General features: G+C 40.0%; 1 protein-coding gene across 1 annotated transcript; it reads left to right on the top strand.

The window, feature by feature from the left end:
* Positions 1-9,124: 9,124 nt before the first annotated feature.
* On the top strand, positions 9,125-10,872 carry ppk15 (pickpocket 15; the record flags this gene model as incomplete). Its single annotated transcript, NM_001104467.1, has 5 exons — positions 9,125-9,252; positions 9,317-9,541; positions 9,597-9,777; positions 9,885-10,573; positions 10,644-10,872. The coding sequence occupies 5 exons, from the start codon at positions 9,125-9,127 to the stop codon at positions 10,870-10,872; spliced, it is 1,452 nt and encodes a 483-aa protein (NP_001097937.1).
* Between the last annotated feature and the right edge of the window lie 5,995 nt (positions 10,873-16,867).

Genomic DNA, 16,867 nt, shown 5'->3' with positions numbered 1-16,867 from the left:
TTCTTACTGATTTATACACCTACTAAATAACCTGCAGAACTTCCTCTTCTTTAAAAAGCTGTTAACAGTACACTGCACAGACGATTTGAAAGTTTTGGTAATTGGCTTTTTACAGCCTTTGGCTCTCTCCAATAATCAAGCAATGATCATTACCAGCCGGTAATACCCACTGAATTGGTTAGGGAATTCAATGGACAGCCACTTGGCTCCTGTCTTTTTAATATTAAATTGGCCGCTGGTCAGCGTTTAGTCAGTCAGGCGTAATTATTGTTATTACCAAATTAAGTAGCCAATTTTTTCATCGTCTTTCCGACTCTTTATCAGACTAAAGCCACTGTACTAACGACTGTAATCCGGCAACTACTTGGAGTGGAGTTTTTTTTCCCTCCTTTTTGATTATTTTGTGTGTGCGTGGGGTTGGTGAGTATGAAGTGGGTAGGGGGATTTACTCACGCTCATGCTGCAGTTTTTTTTTTACGATTTTGAATTTTCAATTTTTGAGCACAAAGTCGTTGTGACCAAAAACCATACGCAGACATCATTTTCAAGGAAAATCTCTTAATTTTTAATGTGCCTCGCTTGCATATGTTGCACACACTTTTAGAAAAATCAATAAAACAGCAAGAAGGAGGCGAGTTGGCCAGCGCAAAATCGACTGAGATTAAATCGACCGCACATAATCATATTTAGCTTTTTGGCCACATCGGTCGTGGATGTCAACTGTAGGCCACTGTATGGATATATGGATGTGTGGCTATTGTCGTGGATCGTGCTTCCATATCCCTCGGCGAGGCGGGCCAAATGCAATTGGTGGCCAAAAACAATGGCCATAGGCGCCACCATCTATGAATTAATCACGTTCATAATTTCGCTATCGTGTTGCGTTCGCTTGTTGCTCATAATTTCTGGTGTTGCTATCTTATTTTGGCCAGGCTATTGTGCTTAATTTGCCTTAAAAGGGTAAAGGAGAGAGTCGTCTATGGAGCCATATTGTTGCATAATTAGGCACACGGCCCGGGGTGTTTGCTGTGGCATTTCTTGGCGCGAAAAGGCTTGTGTGTGGTCATGTTGTAACAAACCATTGTGTTGCACATTTGCCACTGCATCTGCATTGTTCGATATGGAAATGAGTGTTGGTCTTTGGTCTTTGGTCTTGGACAGGGATTTATGATTGGGGCCAGCATGATTTGGTGTCTTGTAGGTGGCTAACGACTTTCTACATAATTTCAATCCTGTTGTTAAGGAAACTCCAAATGAATTGTATGTCTGGAAATCACAATATTTATATACTTTATCTTGACCAGAAGCGGAAAAGCTTATATTAAATTGCAATACATATTTGTATGCTGGCATAATTCTAGCTGGCTATACAACGGCAAACAACGGCACTAGAAGTTATTAAAAGCAAATCGTAATATTTTGCAATTCTTTGTTTTAAATTTGGCCAAGCTTATCGAATGTATGCCACCATAACTCACAGTTTAGTGGCTCCCAAAATGTTTACTCATAAAGACCTGCCATTGAAATTCCAGCCACACGATCTGACAGACAGGACACGTGCCAAACGCATATACTTCAATATCTAAATCTCAATAATAATATATACTATACACTTGTCTACAACATGACAGACAGCAACCCAAGCCTTGAGGTTCATTCTGTGAAATCTTCATTAAATCAACTTCCAGGCCATTGCACAAAGGACCAAAGCTCATCGCCGTCTTCATGCGACTTTACGACCCGAAAAAAGTATGCTTTTGTTTTCGTATTTTAAGTTTTCATTAAAATTTACGCATTATCGCATAAGCACTTGGGCTGCGAGGTGGAGCGACTTTTGCCCAATTTTTACCAATTAACGGCGGCCCAATCTCACGTACATCGGCCATGCGTTTGGCCCAAAATGGCTGGGTGGCTGGCATGTAAAGCGGCCAACTTGGGCGGCAGTTTCAATTTCGCGTCGGATTTTTTTATGGGCCCACGGCATGTGCAGTGTGTTTGCCATATCGCGCCCGGCGCATATCAGTCGTTAAAAATGCCTCACATAATTTCGCTTATGTGCGTGCGACATTTAGCACCGAAAATGGCTGCAGGAGCAGGAGGAATTCGCACCAGGATCCATATCCAGGGGCAGGCAATCGTTCCGGAGGTGGACTCCAGAGGTGTTGGACCTAGCCCAATAACAATTATTTTTAAACTGTGTGCTTAACAAACGGGCCAAGGGGAGGCGGCAGAACAGTGTGTACAAATCGAGAAAAATAAAAAATACTTTTAAATACCCCAAACGTGAAATTTCTGTAGAGATTTCCGCATGCTGGTAAAAGCTTATTGAGGTAAAAAGTAATCGACAGAAAGTAGATGAATACAATCTAGTAGTCAATCCAACTAAAAAATCATTTTTAAGAACTAGTTGTTCCTGATTTTGCTTTTTTTTTGCCATATAATAACCATTGTACCATGACCGCTCTGAAATGTTAAATACTTCACACTCAATAATTTAAAAGTGCTGTTCCCGGTAATGTGCCCCGAAATAAAAATTAAAAACCTTTTTGGCTTGGCATGCAGTGCGTATGCGTAATGCCTAGAGGAATTTGTGTGTGTGGTATGCCAAGCATTTGCGCGGCGTTTCTGTGAGAACCATAACCTTGCCAGTTAGCAGTCACCTGGTAATTGCTATCGGCGTTGGCGTTCAACTTGCCGTCGTTTTCGAACTTGAGGTGAATGCACAGGGGAAAACAGTACACCCACTTTTAAGTGCTTATATTAATAAAATATTTTATTTCCTAATATATTTATTTGTAAAGCAAATAATCTAATTTTCATTTAATTCCAGGCATGTTAACTAAGCCTACACACAAATACATCATATAGTAAAGCTTTTATTTCCAGTGTATAAAATTGGATGTGAACGATATCGTTGGCGTTGGCGTGGCGCACGTTTTGATTTGCAGTCAATGAATGTGCTCGTAAAGTCGTGTAACACTTTTGCTGCTGCTGCTGTTGTCGATGCCATATTGTTGTTGCTGTCGTTACCCACTGCAGTTTTGGTCTTTTTGTGCATTTGCATTTTGGCCACTTGCCGTGGGCGTAGGACCACCCACGCCATTCCGGCCAGTGACTCAGGTTTTCATTCATAAAAAGCGAAAAGCAACTCGGGCAGCGGAACGCAGGTGTCAGCCTGAAACCGCATTTGGCATTCAAAGTGCAGCTTCTCGTTTGGCAAAAGTTCAAGCCAAAGACGTGCCATCAAATCAATCGACGAACGCCAGGGACATTTTATTCAATAGGGTCTTGCGAAATCGCTGTGTTAATTGCACTTACCTTCGTCCTACGATTTTCATCGCTTTCCTTCCTCGATACCTCTGCGATGGCCTGTTAATATTTGCCAACTTGGCTGCTGGCTGCATGCTTTTATTGCTTGTTAATTGCCCAGCTGTAACACAAACAATAATACGCCCATGCTATGCACCTGCCATCGTCTGTTCTCCCACCCGAAATGGGCGAAATGTAATCAGGCTAGCAGTCATTGGTGGAGAACTTGGTGCTCGATGTTCCTTATTGTTCCTTCTAATCCGAAAATGGCCGTTGGTTGCGTGACACGATCCTAACTTAGCCTAGATAATCCACTTGAGTTTAGTTCTCCTCCTGCATAGGCAGATGCAATTGTTACCACGAATGATTAACGCATTTTCCTCATATATAAATAATTAAAATATTTATTCATTGAAAAATATATTTAAATGGTATAATTGAAAGTGTTGTACCGATTTTTTTGTAGTGTAGGAAAATCACGCAGCCACCTCGAATGTAAATGTTTGTAGTCGGCCAGTGTTATTACCTGTCCGCCTGAATATTAGGCAGGGGCGTTGGTCAAGGGGGCGTGGCTGGGAGGTGGCTAAGCCGTGGGCGTGGCAAAATTCGTTGTAAGTACAACACATTGCACATTTGTTTGGCAAAGCCATTGGGGCGGCAGTTTGTTGGTTGGGTGGCTATGGGGAAATGGTGACAAATAACTTGGACGGTCCGGGAATCGAGCTCCAGAGAGAGAGAGAGAGCCATGTGACCATGTTTTGTGTCTGTGCATCCGTGTCTGCATTCTGCATTCTGAACCCGGGCCATGCCACATGTGTTTGGGTGGGTGCATTATGAGATTTATGCGCAGTGACAGGAAGGCTGTTGATTAATTGAACTTTAATGAAAAGATTTATGTGGTTTCATTATTAAAAGCCAACAGGGAGCAGCAGGCAGACAGGTTATGGCCACTGGGGCTAATTGCTATGTATTGATTTTAATTGCACTAGATAGTTTGGAAACTTTAACTGATTGAGTATTTTTACCCTTTGTAAACTCCCTGCTTTCGCTTCAAACATCTTTCATTTGTCATCGATGTTGGCAAATTCCATTAAGTATTCCCAGCGCGTTGCACAAATTAATTCTTGGCTTAGTCATATATCACTGGAAGTCAAATCTATAACTCATTACTTCAGCTTTTGCTCCACATTAAACAAAGACTCAAATACCCAAGGCGGCAGCACCCAACTAATTGATATTCTACAGTGATTATCGTTTTGAAATTTATGCGACAATATGTAAAATATTTCTTTTTTGCTGCTCGTGCGCTTCATTGTTTCTTCAACAAATTGCAATTGCAGCGGTTTGTGCATATTAATTTTGCCAGTCGCTGACGTAGACAATTGTTGTTGCCACTTCACTGGTGGCACGAGCTGCATTTTGTGCGGTTGTTGTTGCAAGTACTTAGGCGCCGCATCTGACAACTGGAACAATGCACTTTCAAATGATAATTGTTACAACTTTTATTGCTGATACGGCAAGCAACTGTTGCCACTGCTGCTAGTTGCTGCTGCTGCTAGTTGGTGCTGCTGCTAGTTGGTGCAGCTGCTGTTGCCGCTGTTGCAGCAGCAACATTTGCCGACTGGCTGGTTTGCCATTGGTATTATTATGATTATTGCATTGTTATTGGCCTTTTATTGCCTCTGCACTCGATTTTCTTGTCTTGGCAGCTCGGAATAGCGGAAGACACTGGGGTATGCAAAAGTAGAGCTTCCATTAGTGTCACTCCGCCAATTGTTTACGGCGCACACTGGAAAAAATATACATATTCTTCTCTAATCCCCTTTTACTTTAAATTGTATTAATTTGGTAACTGTGTAAGCAATTTCCCACTTTTTTTATAATCTATTTAATCTGTTTAATTATTCTGCTGATTTATGACTTAACATTAAAATGGGCAAAATTTCATTATAACAAAAATGAAACTTCCACTTTCATTATCGTTTTTTAAGAAGTTGAAATCAGTGTTTCGGTGTATATATAATTTTTTTTCCCGTGCATGTCCTGCAGAAATTCCCATCAGGGAGTTTTTTGTTGGCCGTTTGATTTACCATGTTTTTTCGGCGCTTTTCTTTTAGGAGCAGTTCGGGGCAGCAATGAAGCACCGTTCGTTGTTCCTTGGATGTTGTCGACCGACATTGTTGCGATATTGTCAGCGCATGTGGGAAACACAAACAACAGCGTTTTGTTTGCAAAAGCGTGCCGGGCCAAACATAACCGCTGAATGGCGAGAGGGGGGAGCGATTGTGGGAGTAAAGTTTGGCTAAAAGTAGGTGGAGCAGGGGGCGGGGTCATGGCCCTATCCCGCCCTGTCGCTTAGACAAAACCAAACGTGGCACTTGGACACGATTTTTGCTGTATATGCTGGCAGTGTGTTTTGGTTTAGCCATAGATTTTTTATTTGTTGCTGTCCACTTTTATTGTTTTGCGGTCTGCATATTATATTTGGTCATTCCATGTTTTACCAATATCATTTGTGATTTTTTCATTATTCGATTTTATTTATTGCCGTTGTTTTGACCATTTGGGGTCTGCTGGTTATTATAAATGAAATGTTTGGCGATTATGTGAGTTCAACTCAAAAGCAAAAGTCATTCGGTTGAAGGCTCGCCTCTATTGAAACTTTTTTAATATATAATTCGCCCGAAACTGAATCTATAAACTTCCCAAATAAATATTCGGGATTCTATGGCATGAAATGAATGGCTTGGGGGAATAAATCAAATCGGATGTTAATATAACATAGCCGGGTTGGCTTTGATGAACTCTATGATGATCTCAGTGTCTGCCCACATTAATAGTCTTCGACTATTTTAACATTCCTCGCCAAACCATCTTGATAGCAGATCTCATTATTTCCATGCAATTTTGTTGCCAGCTATCTGGAGGCGATAATCGGCTTTGGTAACTTGTTTAGCATACGCAATTATATATAAAATTATATCTGAATGTGTAAATACTTGTATATGTTTGATATTTTAGCTGTATAATTTCGCATTCATGGCTGGCAAGCTCTGGCTCCGGCTAATTGACACTTAACATGGCTTGGAGTATTTTGAAGTTAATTGTGTGTCGACGTCAATGGTGTTCCCACCACTCTCCTTCGTCCAACACTCAAACATTTGTTGGTTTACCGAATTTTGTGTGCTTGTTTGTATTTAAATTGCCTTGTCGCTTGTTCACTTGTTTCTGCTGTTGGATTTGTTTTTAGCTGCATTTGATAGGTATTCCATCGATATACCTGCAGCGCAATTTTATTTTCGCAGTCATGTGTACTATTAAATAAATATAAGCTCGAACAATGCATTGTCGAATTACTCATTTCCTTAAAACACAGAAATTCATTTCAAATTAATTTAAGAAGATGGCCCAAGTAGGTCATTTCTAACATAGCCATTAATTAAAGCGTGTCGATCACAGACTTTTTAAATAAAATTTTTAATAAAATAATTTTTTAAAAAAATTTTTTAAAATAAAAGAAAATATTGGTTTTGCCACTATTTTTCCTCAAAAAAATCGGTCGGTCATTTCGCTCTATTCAAAAATATTTTCTTTTGTTGTTATTTTGGAATGCATTTTTTTTTTTTCGATACCTGCAAGTCGAGTGAGAACCCATTTTTGCTTTTGAAATACTTGTTTATTTTTGCCTTTATTGCTTTCGTCTCCAATTTTCGATTTCAATTGGGAATATCTCTGAGGAAATCACCAAAATAAAGAATGCAAAATTGTTAACAACATTGTTTGTCCGGTGTTTTCAGACAATTGTGACCGAGTGCGTACAACTTGACATTCTTTTTTTGAAGTGAGAGATAATTTTGTGTTTTTGTTCTTTGAGATTGAAAAAGCCAATGCACAATCGAAACTGGAAATTATGCATAGAAAATTACCTATTCCTTGAAGATTTTCATTTAGAATTCAAAACAAGCTAGTGTACATTTTGAATTTCAGTTTGTAGATAACATGTTGTTATACATAAATCATAAATTATATTTATTTATCTGTCTGAAACCTTTTTAATTGTGAAACCCAAACACCTTTACTTTCTTTTTTAAAATATTTAGTTGGGTAGAAAAGTTAATTTATTCCTTGTTTGCCAACGAATGAATTCATATTGTCACAGAAATGGCTCGACATGTCTACCATTTGGAATTGCGATTTAGGAAACAATTTGCCTCATTGCGTGTTCTGGGAGATGCATAAATAATTAAAATGTTCGCATTAGTTTTTCATGCTACTCGCATGTTGCCGGCTCGAATTTCAATAAGCACTCTAATTGTTTTTAAGTGTTTTTCCAGCAGCGACAACAGCAGCCGTGTGCAGCGCAAATGAGCCGTAATTGCATAATTCTAATTTAGCGTCGAGTTCTAAGCACCGAAAACATGTTGACTACAATTTATGCACGTGTGTGAGTGCACGAGTGAGTGAGTGTGGGTGGTTGGTTCTACATCGGTGTGAGTTTAGTATCGTGTGTGCATTCACTCATTTTACTTAATAACTCAGTGCAAGTGTACGTAATTTCTGCACTGGAGTTGAAGTTTGGCCACCGAAACGGGGTGTCTGCAGTGGGTGTATGATTTAACAAACAACATTGAGTGTGAGGTGGGTGGCAAAGGTGTCGGATCGTCGTCGGAAAAGTTTCACGTGCACACAGAAAGTCCAGGTGGCAGCAAAAGGTGCAAAATGTTTCCATACAGAGGTCGATAGTCAAAAATCAGTGGGGAGAAATGGATATGTTGCCTAACTCTAGGATACACAATACATTAAAGTTAAAGTTATGAACAAATTCTACACCTAATTATCTAAATAAGTTGAATAGAAGTTTGTGAACTCTTTCTTAATGTTACTTTAAAATAAAATTATCTAGCACTAATTTAATTAAAAGAATATTAGTATAAAGGACATTTAAAAAGCACTCATTACGTTATTTCATATCATTTAAAGTCACGCTGACTACCACGCTTACCATTGCAATGAGGCTTTTAAAAATCAAATAGTTTTTACATAACAAATGCCTATTGTTGAATGAATAATGCTTTCATTCGAATGAGAGCTTATATTGCGGGCAATTTTTATACCAACATGTTTAAATATAAATGTCAATTAAAAATGTGTGCCTTATTTCGTATGCAGTCGATGACGCATGTTTTGTGAATCGACCTGGTTAAAATTATCGGCTTACAGCTTAAGTGTTACGATTTTAACTTGGTTTCTGTCTCATCTGGGTCGCAAAATGCCTGAATTTCAAGTGAACGTAAATGCACTCACACTCCCATACACTGAAGTGTGCTGTTTTGCGGGTGAGTGTGTATTTAAATCCTTATTGCGACACCTGCACAAAGCAAATACCAATTAAAGGCTTTTCACATGCAGTCCAATGCCAACTTTGGCTGGGTGGTAAGAAATTCGTGTGTGGGAAAGGAGACCGCACATGCATGCCATTAAGTTGCCACACCCCACCCACTCTCTCTCTTTGCTGCACTTAAAAAAAAGCACCATTAGGTCCTCAAGTATTCTTGAACATTTTTTCTTACTCCCAGAAACAGAAATGGTTTCACTTTCTTTTAAGGTTTTATGTTAACAAAAAATAGAGTTAAAGCGCTATATATTTTTCTCTCTGTAGGCGGGCAGCTACTCGTAAACGGAGGACAAACAAATTTACACAAATGGTAGCTGACCGTGTCGTGCTTGGTCAAGACCAATTTATATGGCCCGGTCAGTACGGCACGAGGTCCTGGAGTTCGAAGATCGGGTTATTAAGCGTCTACGGTGAGCAGATATGGGTGGAACTGAAAATGCCAAGGGCCAAGTCCTGCGTAAGAAGAGAGGCTTCGGCTTTGTTACCAACATCAAGGATTACTGCACCAATTGTACACTCGCAGGATTCGCTTACATCGCCAATTCGAGGTGAGTTGTCCAGCTTCCGAAGGTATAATCTCCAAACATTTAATTGTTTCCATTGACTGTGTAGATTGCATTTTATGGAACGCATTTTCTGGTTGATTTGTGTGTTCATGTCGTCCTTGGGCTGCTATCAACTGATCATGGGATATCAGCGCAGTTTTCCCACACGAGCTGTGAGCATTGTATACGAAAGTCTGCCGCCATTTTCCAAATGGAAATTTCCCGCTGTCAGCGTCTGTGAACTGGCCTACCGTGGAAATCTGTTTCCCAAATTCGAGGAATATATAACAAGGTTGCGATTGACAAGAGTTTTCAGGTCTAGTAATAAGAGGTTCTTACTTTTTTAGTTTGGGCGTTGACGTGACGGGGGATTACCCATATGATGTGGAGACCGGTGTATCGATCCTTCTCTTTCCTGCTTTATACAATGAGAACGGGCTTAAGGGAAAGTGTGGCACAGTACACAAGAATTGCACGGATGCGTGTGCAAAGTGTCCTTCTGATAACTATCGGCAAATACTAACCTGGGTGAGTAAGTCTTAAATAAAATAAAATAAAATAAACTTCCAAAAGAAATCAAGAAAACGTGATTCTTAATACATATATCACTACTGTATTCTACTACTATCTACTAGTATGGAGCAAACTGCTCGGATCTGTTCGTGGAGTGCAAACTATCCCATGAACCCTTCGATTGCTGCCGGCATTTTCTGCCCCTTTTAACGCCATTTGGCCGCTGTTATATGCTCAATTCGCTGCTAAACAATGAACCTGGCTCGAAACACTGGCTGCCCAACGAGTTGGATCCTGCCCATCAGAAGGCAGTGATAAATGTGATCACCCGCTTGGATGTGCAAATAAGCGTGATAAATGCGGAAGATATTCCACACACGGCCTTCTTTCCTCCCGGAATTCCTCTAATTACCGAGGGCTTGAGCAAATATATGCAATTTAACCAGGTCGCCATGAAGAACGATCCGGATGTTAAAGATATAGATCCGAAGATCCGAAGCTGTTTTTTCCCAGAGGAGATACCAGCTGACAGCTTATACAAGTCCTACAGCTTCAGCGTCTGCATCACCGAGTGCATTAGGCGTTTGCAGATGAAGGCCTGCAACTGCACGTCATTCCTGTACAATCCCAATGCCGATCCACGGTATCCGGACTGCGATCTTGAGGGATTCTTGTGTCTGGAGAAGACTCGTATGATCAAGCCAGATTCCAGGGTGCTGGTGAACAACAACAAGGGCAACAATGCAAGTTGCGGCTGCCTGCCGTCCTGCAATGATGGCGACATTACTACCATCTACGAGCCACTCTTATTGTAAGTTTATTATATTTGGGCTCTTAGTCCGAGCATGATGCTTATTTGCATAAATTCCCACTTCCGGCAGTGTTCGGAATCCAAACAAGTACTACAACGGAACTCTGGACATGCCCTTCCTGCCGACGGATCAGTATCGCCGGCAGTCCCTTCGCACGCCTCTGGATGTCGTGGTCTCCATGGGCGGCATGCTGGGTCTTTTCCTGGGGGCCAGCATCCTCAGTGCCATCGAGTTTGTCTACTATTTCACAGTGCGACCCCTAAGCAACATGCTGGGGGCTCGCGCCGCTCGTCCGTAATTGGTCAACTGCCAGCGGCAAATCGAAAGTCAGTGCAAGAAGTTTTCGAAAAATAGATATGCATATAAAAATAATACTCAGTTATTGTACATTCTATTTGTTAATTAAGACAAGTTCTGTTTTTCTTACATAAATCTGTTAAATCTTGAAAATCTTGAAAATTTCTATTATAAAAACTTTAACAAGGCAGTGAAATGTTCTTTAAGTGTATTCGCGGAGTTAACCAAAGAGAAGTATATTGAAAAAGGAGAACGAAATCCGGAGTCTCCCGATTCGGATGCGCCTTGACCTCAGTCACAAGCGGCGTATGCGCAATTTAAAAATTTTATTAAATATTTGCTCGACTCGGTCACTGCAATGCGCATTAAAAATGCAACCATGGCATGCCGTCAGGATGCCAAGGATATTCGTACCGAAAAGCGATGCTGTGCGAGCCAAGTGTGAAACTGAAAATCAATGAAACTCACAATTTGCCCAGTCAGCAAACGCCTCTTGGCGACAACTGCAACCATTTCACACTTACATACATACATATGTATGTATGGTATATATGTACATATTGTCGCCTCAGATTTGGCCACCTTTCAACCTTGTTAAGTTTCGCATTCGGCAGGGCCACGTTGTTTAGTTTTAAATATTTAAAACGACACAACAATAGAAGTGTGCTAAAAGCAAACGAGAGAAATGTAATCACATTAATTCTTTGCCACAGGCCTTTTTCTTTGCCTTTGCCTTTTTCGGTCATTGTTGCCTTTGGTCACCTCCACAAAGGTTAATTAATTATGCTCTACACCAATTAAAAAGACACGAAATGGGCCTAAGCTTTTAGCGCACGGAAAATTCGAGTGAAATGGGCTTAAAAGGGAACGTGGAACACGGTTAGAAGTGGGTCGTTGGGAATATTTAAAAAGCTCATTCGAAACCAATTAAAAATTAAATATGGCAAACTAAGAGCAAAACCTAATAGGAATTTGAGTTTGAAGATAAAATTTTGAAGATAAAAGGTTTATGAATGAATAGTCACCATTTAAAATCAAACCATTAAAAACAAGCAAAAAACTATTAAAAAGAAAGTTTATTAATAAAGTGCATCGAAAGTTTATTATTTATTAGTTTAAGATTTAAGTCCAAATTGAAATGTCAAGCCTTCTTCTTATAAAACACTTTTAAAAGCATGAAAAGCATACTTAAAGGGCATTAAAGGACTTCATAAAACTTAGCCCAACAACTTTTACTACTAAAAGGACCCAAGGAAATGGAATAAAAATCTCTGACCGCCACTTTCCGCAAACTCATAAATAATACTCTCTCCTTTTCATGCATACATATACATATAAATTTATATATAAATATATTTTTTTCTGACTTTCTTTGAGCATGCCTTTCCATTTCATTTCATTTGCCGGCGGGACTTTGCCTTTTTCTTTAACACATTCCTGTCCCGCACTCGTATTTATGGTGCATTTGTATATGGTTTATGATGGAAATCCCCTCCTCACTCATTCAAAGGATTCCCCCGAACAAATAGGCCAAGGGAGGGAGGTCAAACGAATTGCCGACCCGAGTGCAGTGAAAGTGTAGCGCTAGCTACAATGTTAACCGTATCTGTCCAGAAAAACTTGGCCAGGACATTGTTGCCAGTGACTGGGCGTATCATTTATCAAGCTCAGCGAAAAAGAGAGGAAAAATGACGGAAGGACGACACGGAAAAAAGAAACAAAACTAAAACAGAAATAAGGAAACGAGAACATTTTTGTCATGTTAAACTGTCAGAGTGCGCATTTAGTCATTACTTACGTTTTCTGCTTTTCCGCTCGCACTTTCCTCGGCTGTCAGTCTCATGAAAATGCAACACACACACACACACTTACACCGACGCACACACACACCTCCGCATGTCACACACTTGGGCGAAATGTAATTAAAACTTGCCATGCAAGTCTGCGTCTGAGCTTGGCCATTAGCATAACGCTGAAAAGTATGCTACGTTATGTATAATTTAAACGAAACACCGCATCGTCATTTATCAAAACGGCTCGCAAAATGTTAATTATTATGTTTTATTGCCTCCGAAAGTCAAAGCGTTCGCCTCCCGGACGCTTTTGTGATTTTATTTTTGCGTTTTCCCGTGATTTAGCCGGACAGTTTGAAATATGCTGCCGGCATGTGGTCGGTTGACCGGGCCAAAAAACCAGAATTGCGCCCGGCAACTTAAATCATTCGCCGGCTGACAGCCACACTCACACTATGACGCACACACACACACACTAGAATACACACTTTAATGCATGCATATAAATATAATTGTATAATGCTTTCCGGTCATTGATTTAAGCGGCGCCAAAGAAGCAGGGTGCCCAGAACAAGTTCGAAATAATTAAAATTCAAATAACTTCATTAAAATTTAATTCGAGTGCCAGGGAATTGCCAGTAAGTGGGCAGGCTCTTGGCTGCATTTCAATTGCTGCAATTGCGAATTGCCAATGGGAAGCGCTAAAATAAGCAATTGCCAGCGAACTCCTGCTGAAAGAAATAGTCGAAACGACACGGCGAGGGCAAAGAAAAACTTCAGTTTTCCTTCTCTCCAGGTAGCGAAGGAAATGGTAACTATTTTTCAATTACCTTTCTCGCACGCACGTTTGCTTAGCATTCGCTTTCTTTGAGCAGGATATTTGCCAGCTAAGCTAACTTCAAGATATCCTGGCATTGCTCTAACCAATTGGCATACCTTATTTACGAAGAGACCCCACTTTATTTGGATTCTGATACATCTAATTTTAAAGCATCAAATTGCCATTTTATTGTATCACAAAAAAAGGCTCAAACTAAATTTTAATTAACAGCACTTTAAATCGAATAGAGAATATCAATTTCGTCTAAATAAACATCACTCAATTGTTATGCCAGCTTTTCATTTTCGTATTTATTTTCTATCACCTATTTTTTGTGTGCCATCTCAACGCATTTATGCACAGAGAATAATTTTACTTTTTATATTGTTCCGGTTAGTGCAAATGCAAATAAAAACAAAAATTCTTTACGTTATATTCTAGAATTTTACTCATATTCTTTTAATAGTTACTCGTAAAATATATGTATCTTAGCTTATTATTAGAGTGTGCTATTTTTCACTGTGCGTTCATGGTTTTGCTTGGGTGTGTTAAGTGTTTGTAGTTAGTAGTTTTTCAATCACATTGGCACGCCCACACATCCACAATATCGGAAACGCCCCAGCACGCTGGCTCAGTGTTAACAATTGCCTTCTCTGGAGGCAATCGCTTTTTTTCTCCTCTTTTAAATTTCCCCTAAGCGGAAATCTATTTAAATTGAATTCTATTCTTTGGGCCTGCAACTCATGCTGAGGTGCATCCTTGTGTCTGCTTCTTGGGAATGAAGTTTTGAAAACTTTTGCCCAGCAGATCGCACTCTACGCATTGAGAATTATATTAAATCCTTGGCTGGCATTTCCATTTCAATGGATAATCATTATGAGCGTGAGCTGCTGTTTCTTCTTGGGCTTCTGCTTCTGCTGTTGCTGACGGCACTTGCTGCCACACGGCATTGTTGCCATGGAAGCCATTTTGCAGCACCAATTCCCATATATTTATACTCTAATGTATACGTATGTGAACATACGGATGCGGATATATGGATGCTCGGACGGACACACACATGCTTCTGGATATTATGCATTTTTCACACATTTGTGCAGAATTTGATTGTGCTCCGTCTAGGTGTAAATACTTGCCGCTGGCATTTGCACAAAGTTGCACAACGCAGCGTATGAGTAATATTTATTCACGCTCTGCCTTTGTCTGCCTTGATGGTATTTGTAAGGGTGCGTCAGCGTGTGAGTGTATGTGTCTGAGCCGGAGCATTCAGCATATGCCAAGCATAAACATAAGCAGGAAATTCATTTTTCATTTGTTTGCTTAAAAGTTCAGAGCTGAATTTCTGAGCGATGAAGATGCTGCCCGCTATCGCTGCCACTGACTCTACTTTATAAATATTCATCATACGCCACCGAGCCCGGACAGAACACTTATTATACACAAATTAAGGTTAGGCATAAGTTTTTATCTTCTTGTTTTTCATATTTTACTCCTTTTTTGGTTTTTTTTTGGGGTGAAGCGTCTACCAAAAACAAATTTGAAATTCCAACTAACGCCCGACGTGTTGAGTGGAAATGCAATACAATTTGCTTTGCCAAGGCAGTTCGACGGCCTTTCTAGCCGCAATGTCACACAGTAAACAATAAATAATACTGTATTTAAATTGAATTTTTATTTAGTCGTGGGTTGAGTTTATATATGTATACTTCTATGTTCAAATTGCATTACGGATAGTAAATTGTTGATTTGGCGTACAGATATATAAAAATATTTATTATTAAGAAAACTTTTTAAATGGTATATAGTTGTAAAATATACATGTATGGTAATCAGTGGGAGCAACGCAGTAATTTATTTTTTTAATTTAGAAATCATGCTGAATTTTTTCACTGCCTATCATGTTGCTCAGAAGGCCATAAAACATCAGCTGTTTAACGCACGGCATTCTGCAAATTTATGTCTTCGAGAGAGTTGCACATGCACAAGAAATATACTATATGTGAAATATGAATACATGGTAAACTTTATAGTGCTTTGTATGCATATAGCCTGGGTCCTCGAGACGAGCCGTCTGCCTGCCGCATCCTTACTCCTTTGCCTTTCTCCTGCCCATCAACCGATGGCAAAGTGCGCGACTTGTTTTGGCAAGTGTTTTTCATACTGCAGCTACTGCTGCCAGGAAGAGTCGAATGGCTCGGCGGCGGAATGGATAACTTGGCTTGGATTTTGGGCTGTTATCTTTAGCGCTCCTGGTTGATGCTAAAGTGGTTAGAGAGCTGTAGTTAAAACTCTTGCAGAGCTCTCAAAATATTGACTGCTTTTGAATGCAGTATTCAACTTAGGCAAGATATACCCAAAACTTTATGCACGTAGCAGAACAGCAGGACAGGTGTCTTGGCAATCGTGTTTTGCATGCAATTTAAGCATTTTCCCACTCCATTTTGCATAACCAACTATCCCTGCAATATGAGGCTACATATTTTCATTAATTAGCTGGCGAAAAGCTGGCTTTTTATAAAGAAAATACACAATGCTGAGCCTACAGATGTTATATTTTCTTCTCGGATTTCTTTATACTGTTGTTGTTAATGCTGATTGAATGCCATTGCCAGGCAAAAATATTGTCACACACCGTAAACATTGCAAAATAATGCCCAGCAGTCAGTCAGAGCCAATCTTATCGCCTCGGCTATTAACGCAGCAATCCATGGAAGCCAAGTTAAGGCCGGCAAAGCGTGCACGTGGCCACTTTTGATGGGCAAGTGTCGACGTGGCATTATCAGTGTCAGGGCATCATCGTCAGCCGGCTGTAAACTACAAGGACGATTCAAATCCAAGCAAAATAACCACGACAAATGTTTGCACGTGCTTTACCTTGCTCCATAAAGCAGGCCAAAGCCAGAAGCCACGAAGCCGCATAAACAAATCCCTCTGGTCTTGGGCTATTGGTATCTTGCCGAGGGTCCTGGCACTTAACTTGTGCTCGGCAAAATAAAGAATAGTAGCGTTGAGCTCCCGAATATAGAGGCAAAAGTGGTTTTTAGGCCTTAAATTGGTTGTACAATTTATGCCTTCCCTCGGGTGGATGTGAGACGAGAGCTAAAAACTCTAAATTCCTTGGATGAAGCAGATTGGTTGAACAGTTGGGCGCTTTTCTTTCTTTGAAACTTGCTTTTGTAGTCGGCAGTTCAAGGTTCAAGGGTATTTGCTTTTTTTCTGCTGATTTATATGAAATCTATAGGTACATTTTTTATTTAATATATATTTGAAGTAGAGAAACAGCAAGTACTTTATATTCCAGTTTTGAGTTATTTTCCATTTCTTTTGTCTAGACCGGCTACTAATAACCAGCAATTCACGGACTGCCTGCTGTTGGCTCCTTC

The sequence above is a fragment of the Drosophila melanogaster genome, chromosome 3R (genome assembly GCF_000001215.4).
Source record: "Drosophila melanogaster chromosome 3R".
Taxonomy (NCBI): Eukaryota; Metazoa; Arthropoda; class Insecta; order Diptera; family Drosophilidae; genus Drosophila; species Drosophila melanogaster.
Note: the sequence above shows the minus strand (reverse complement) of the source record. Positions and strands in the feature narration are given on the sequence as shown.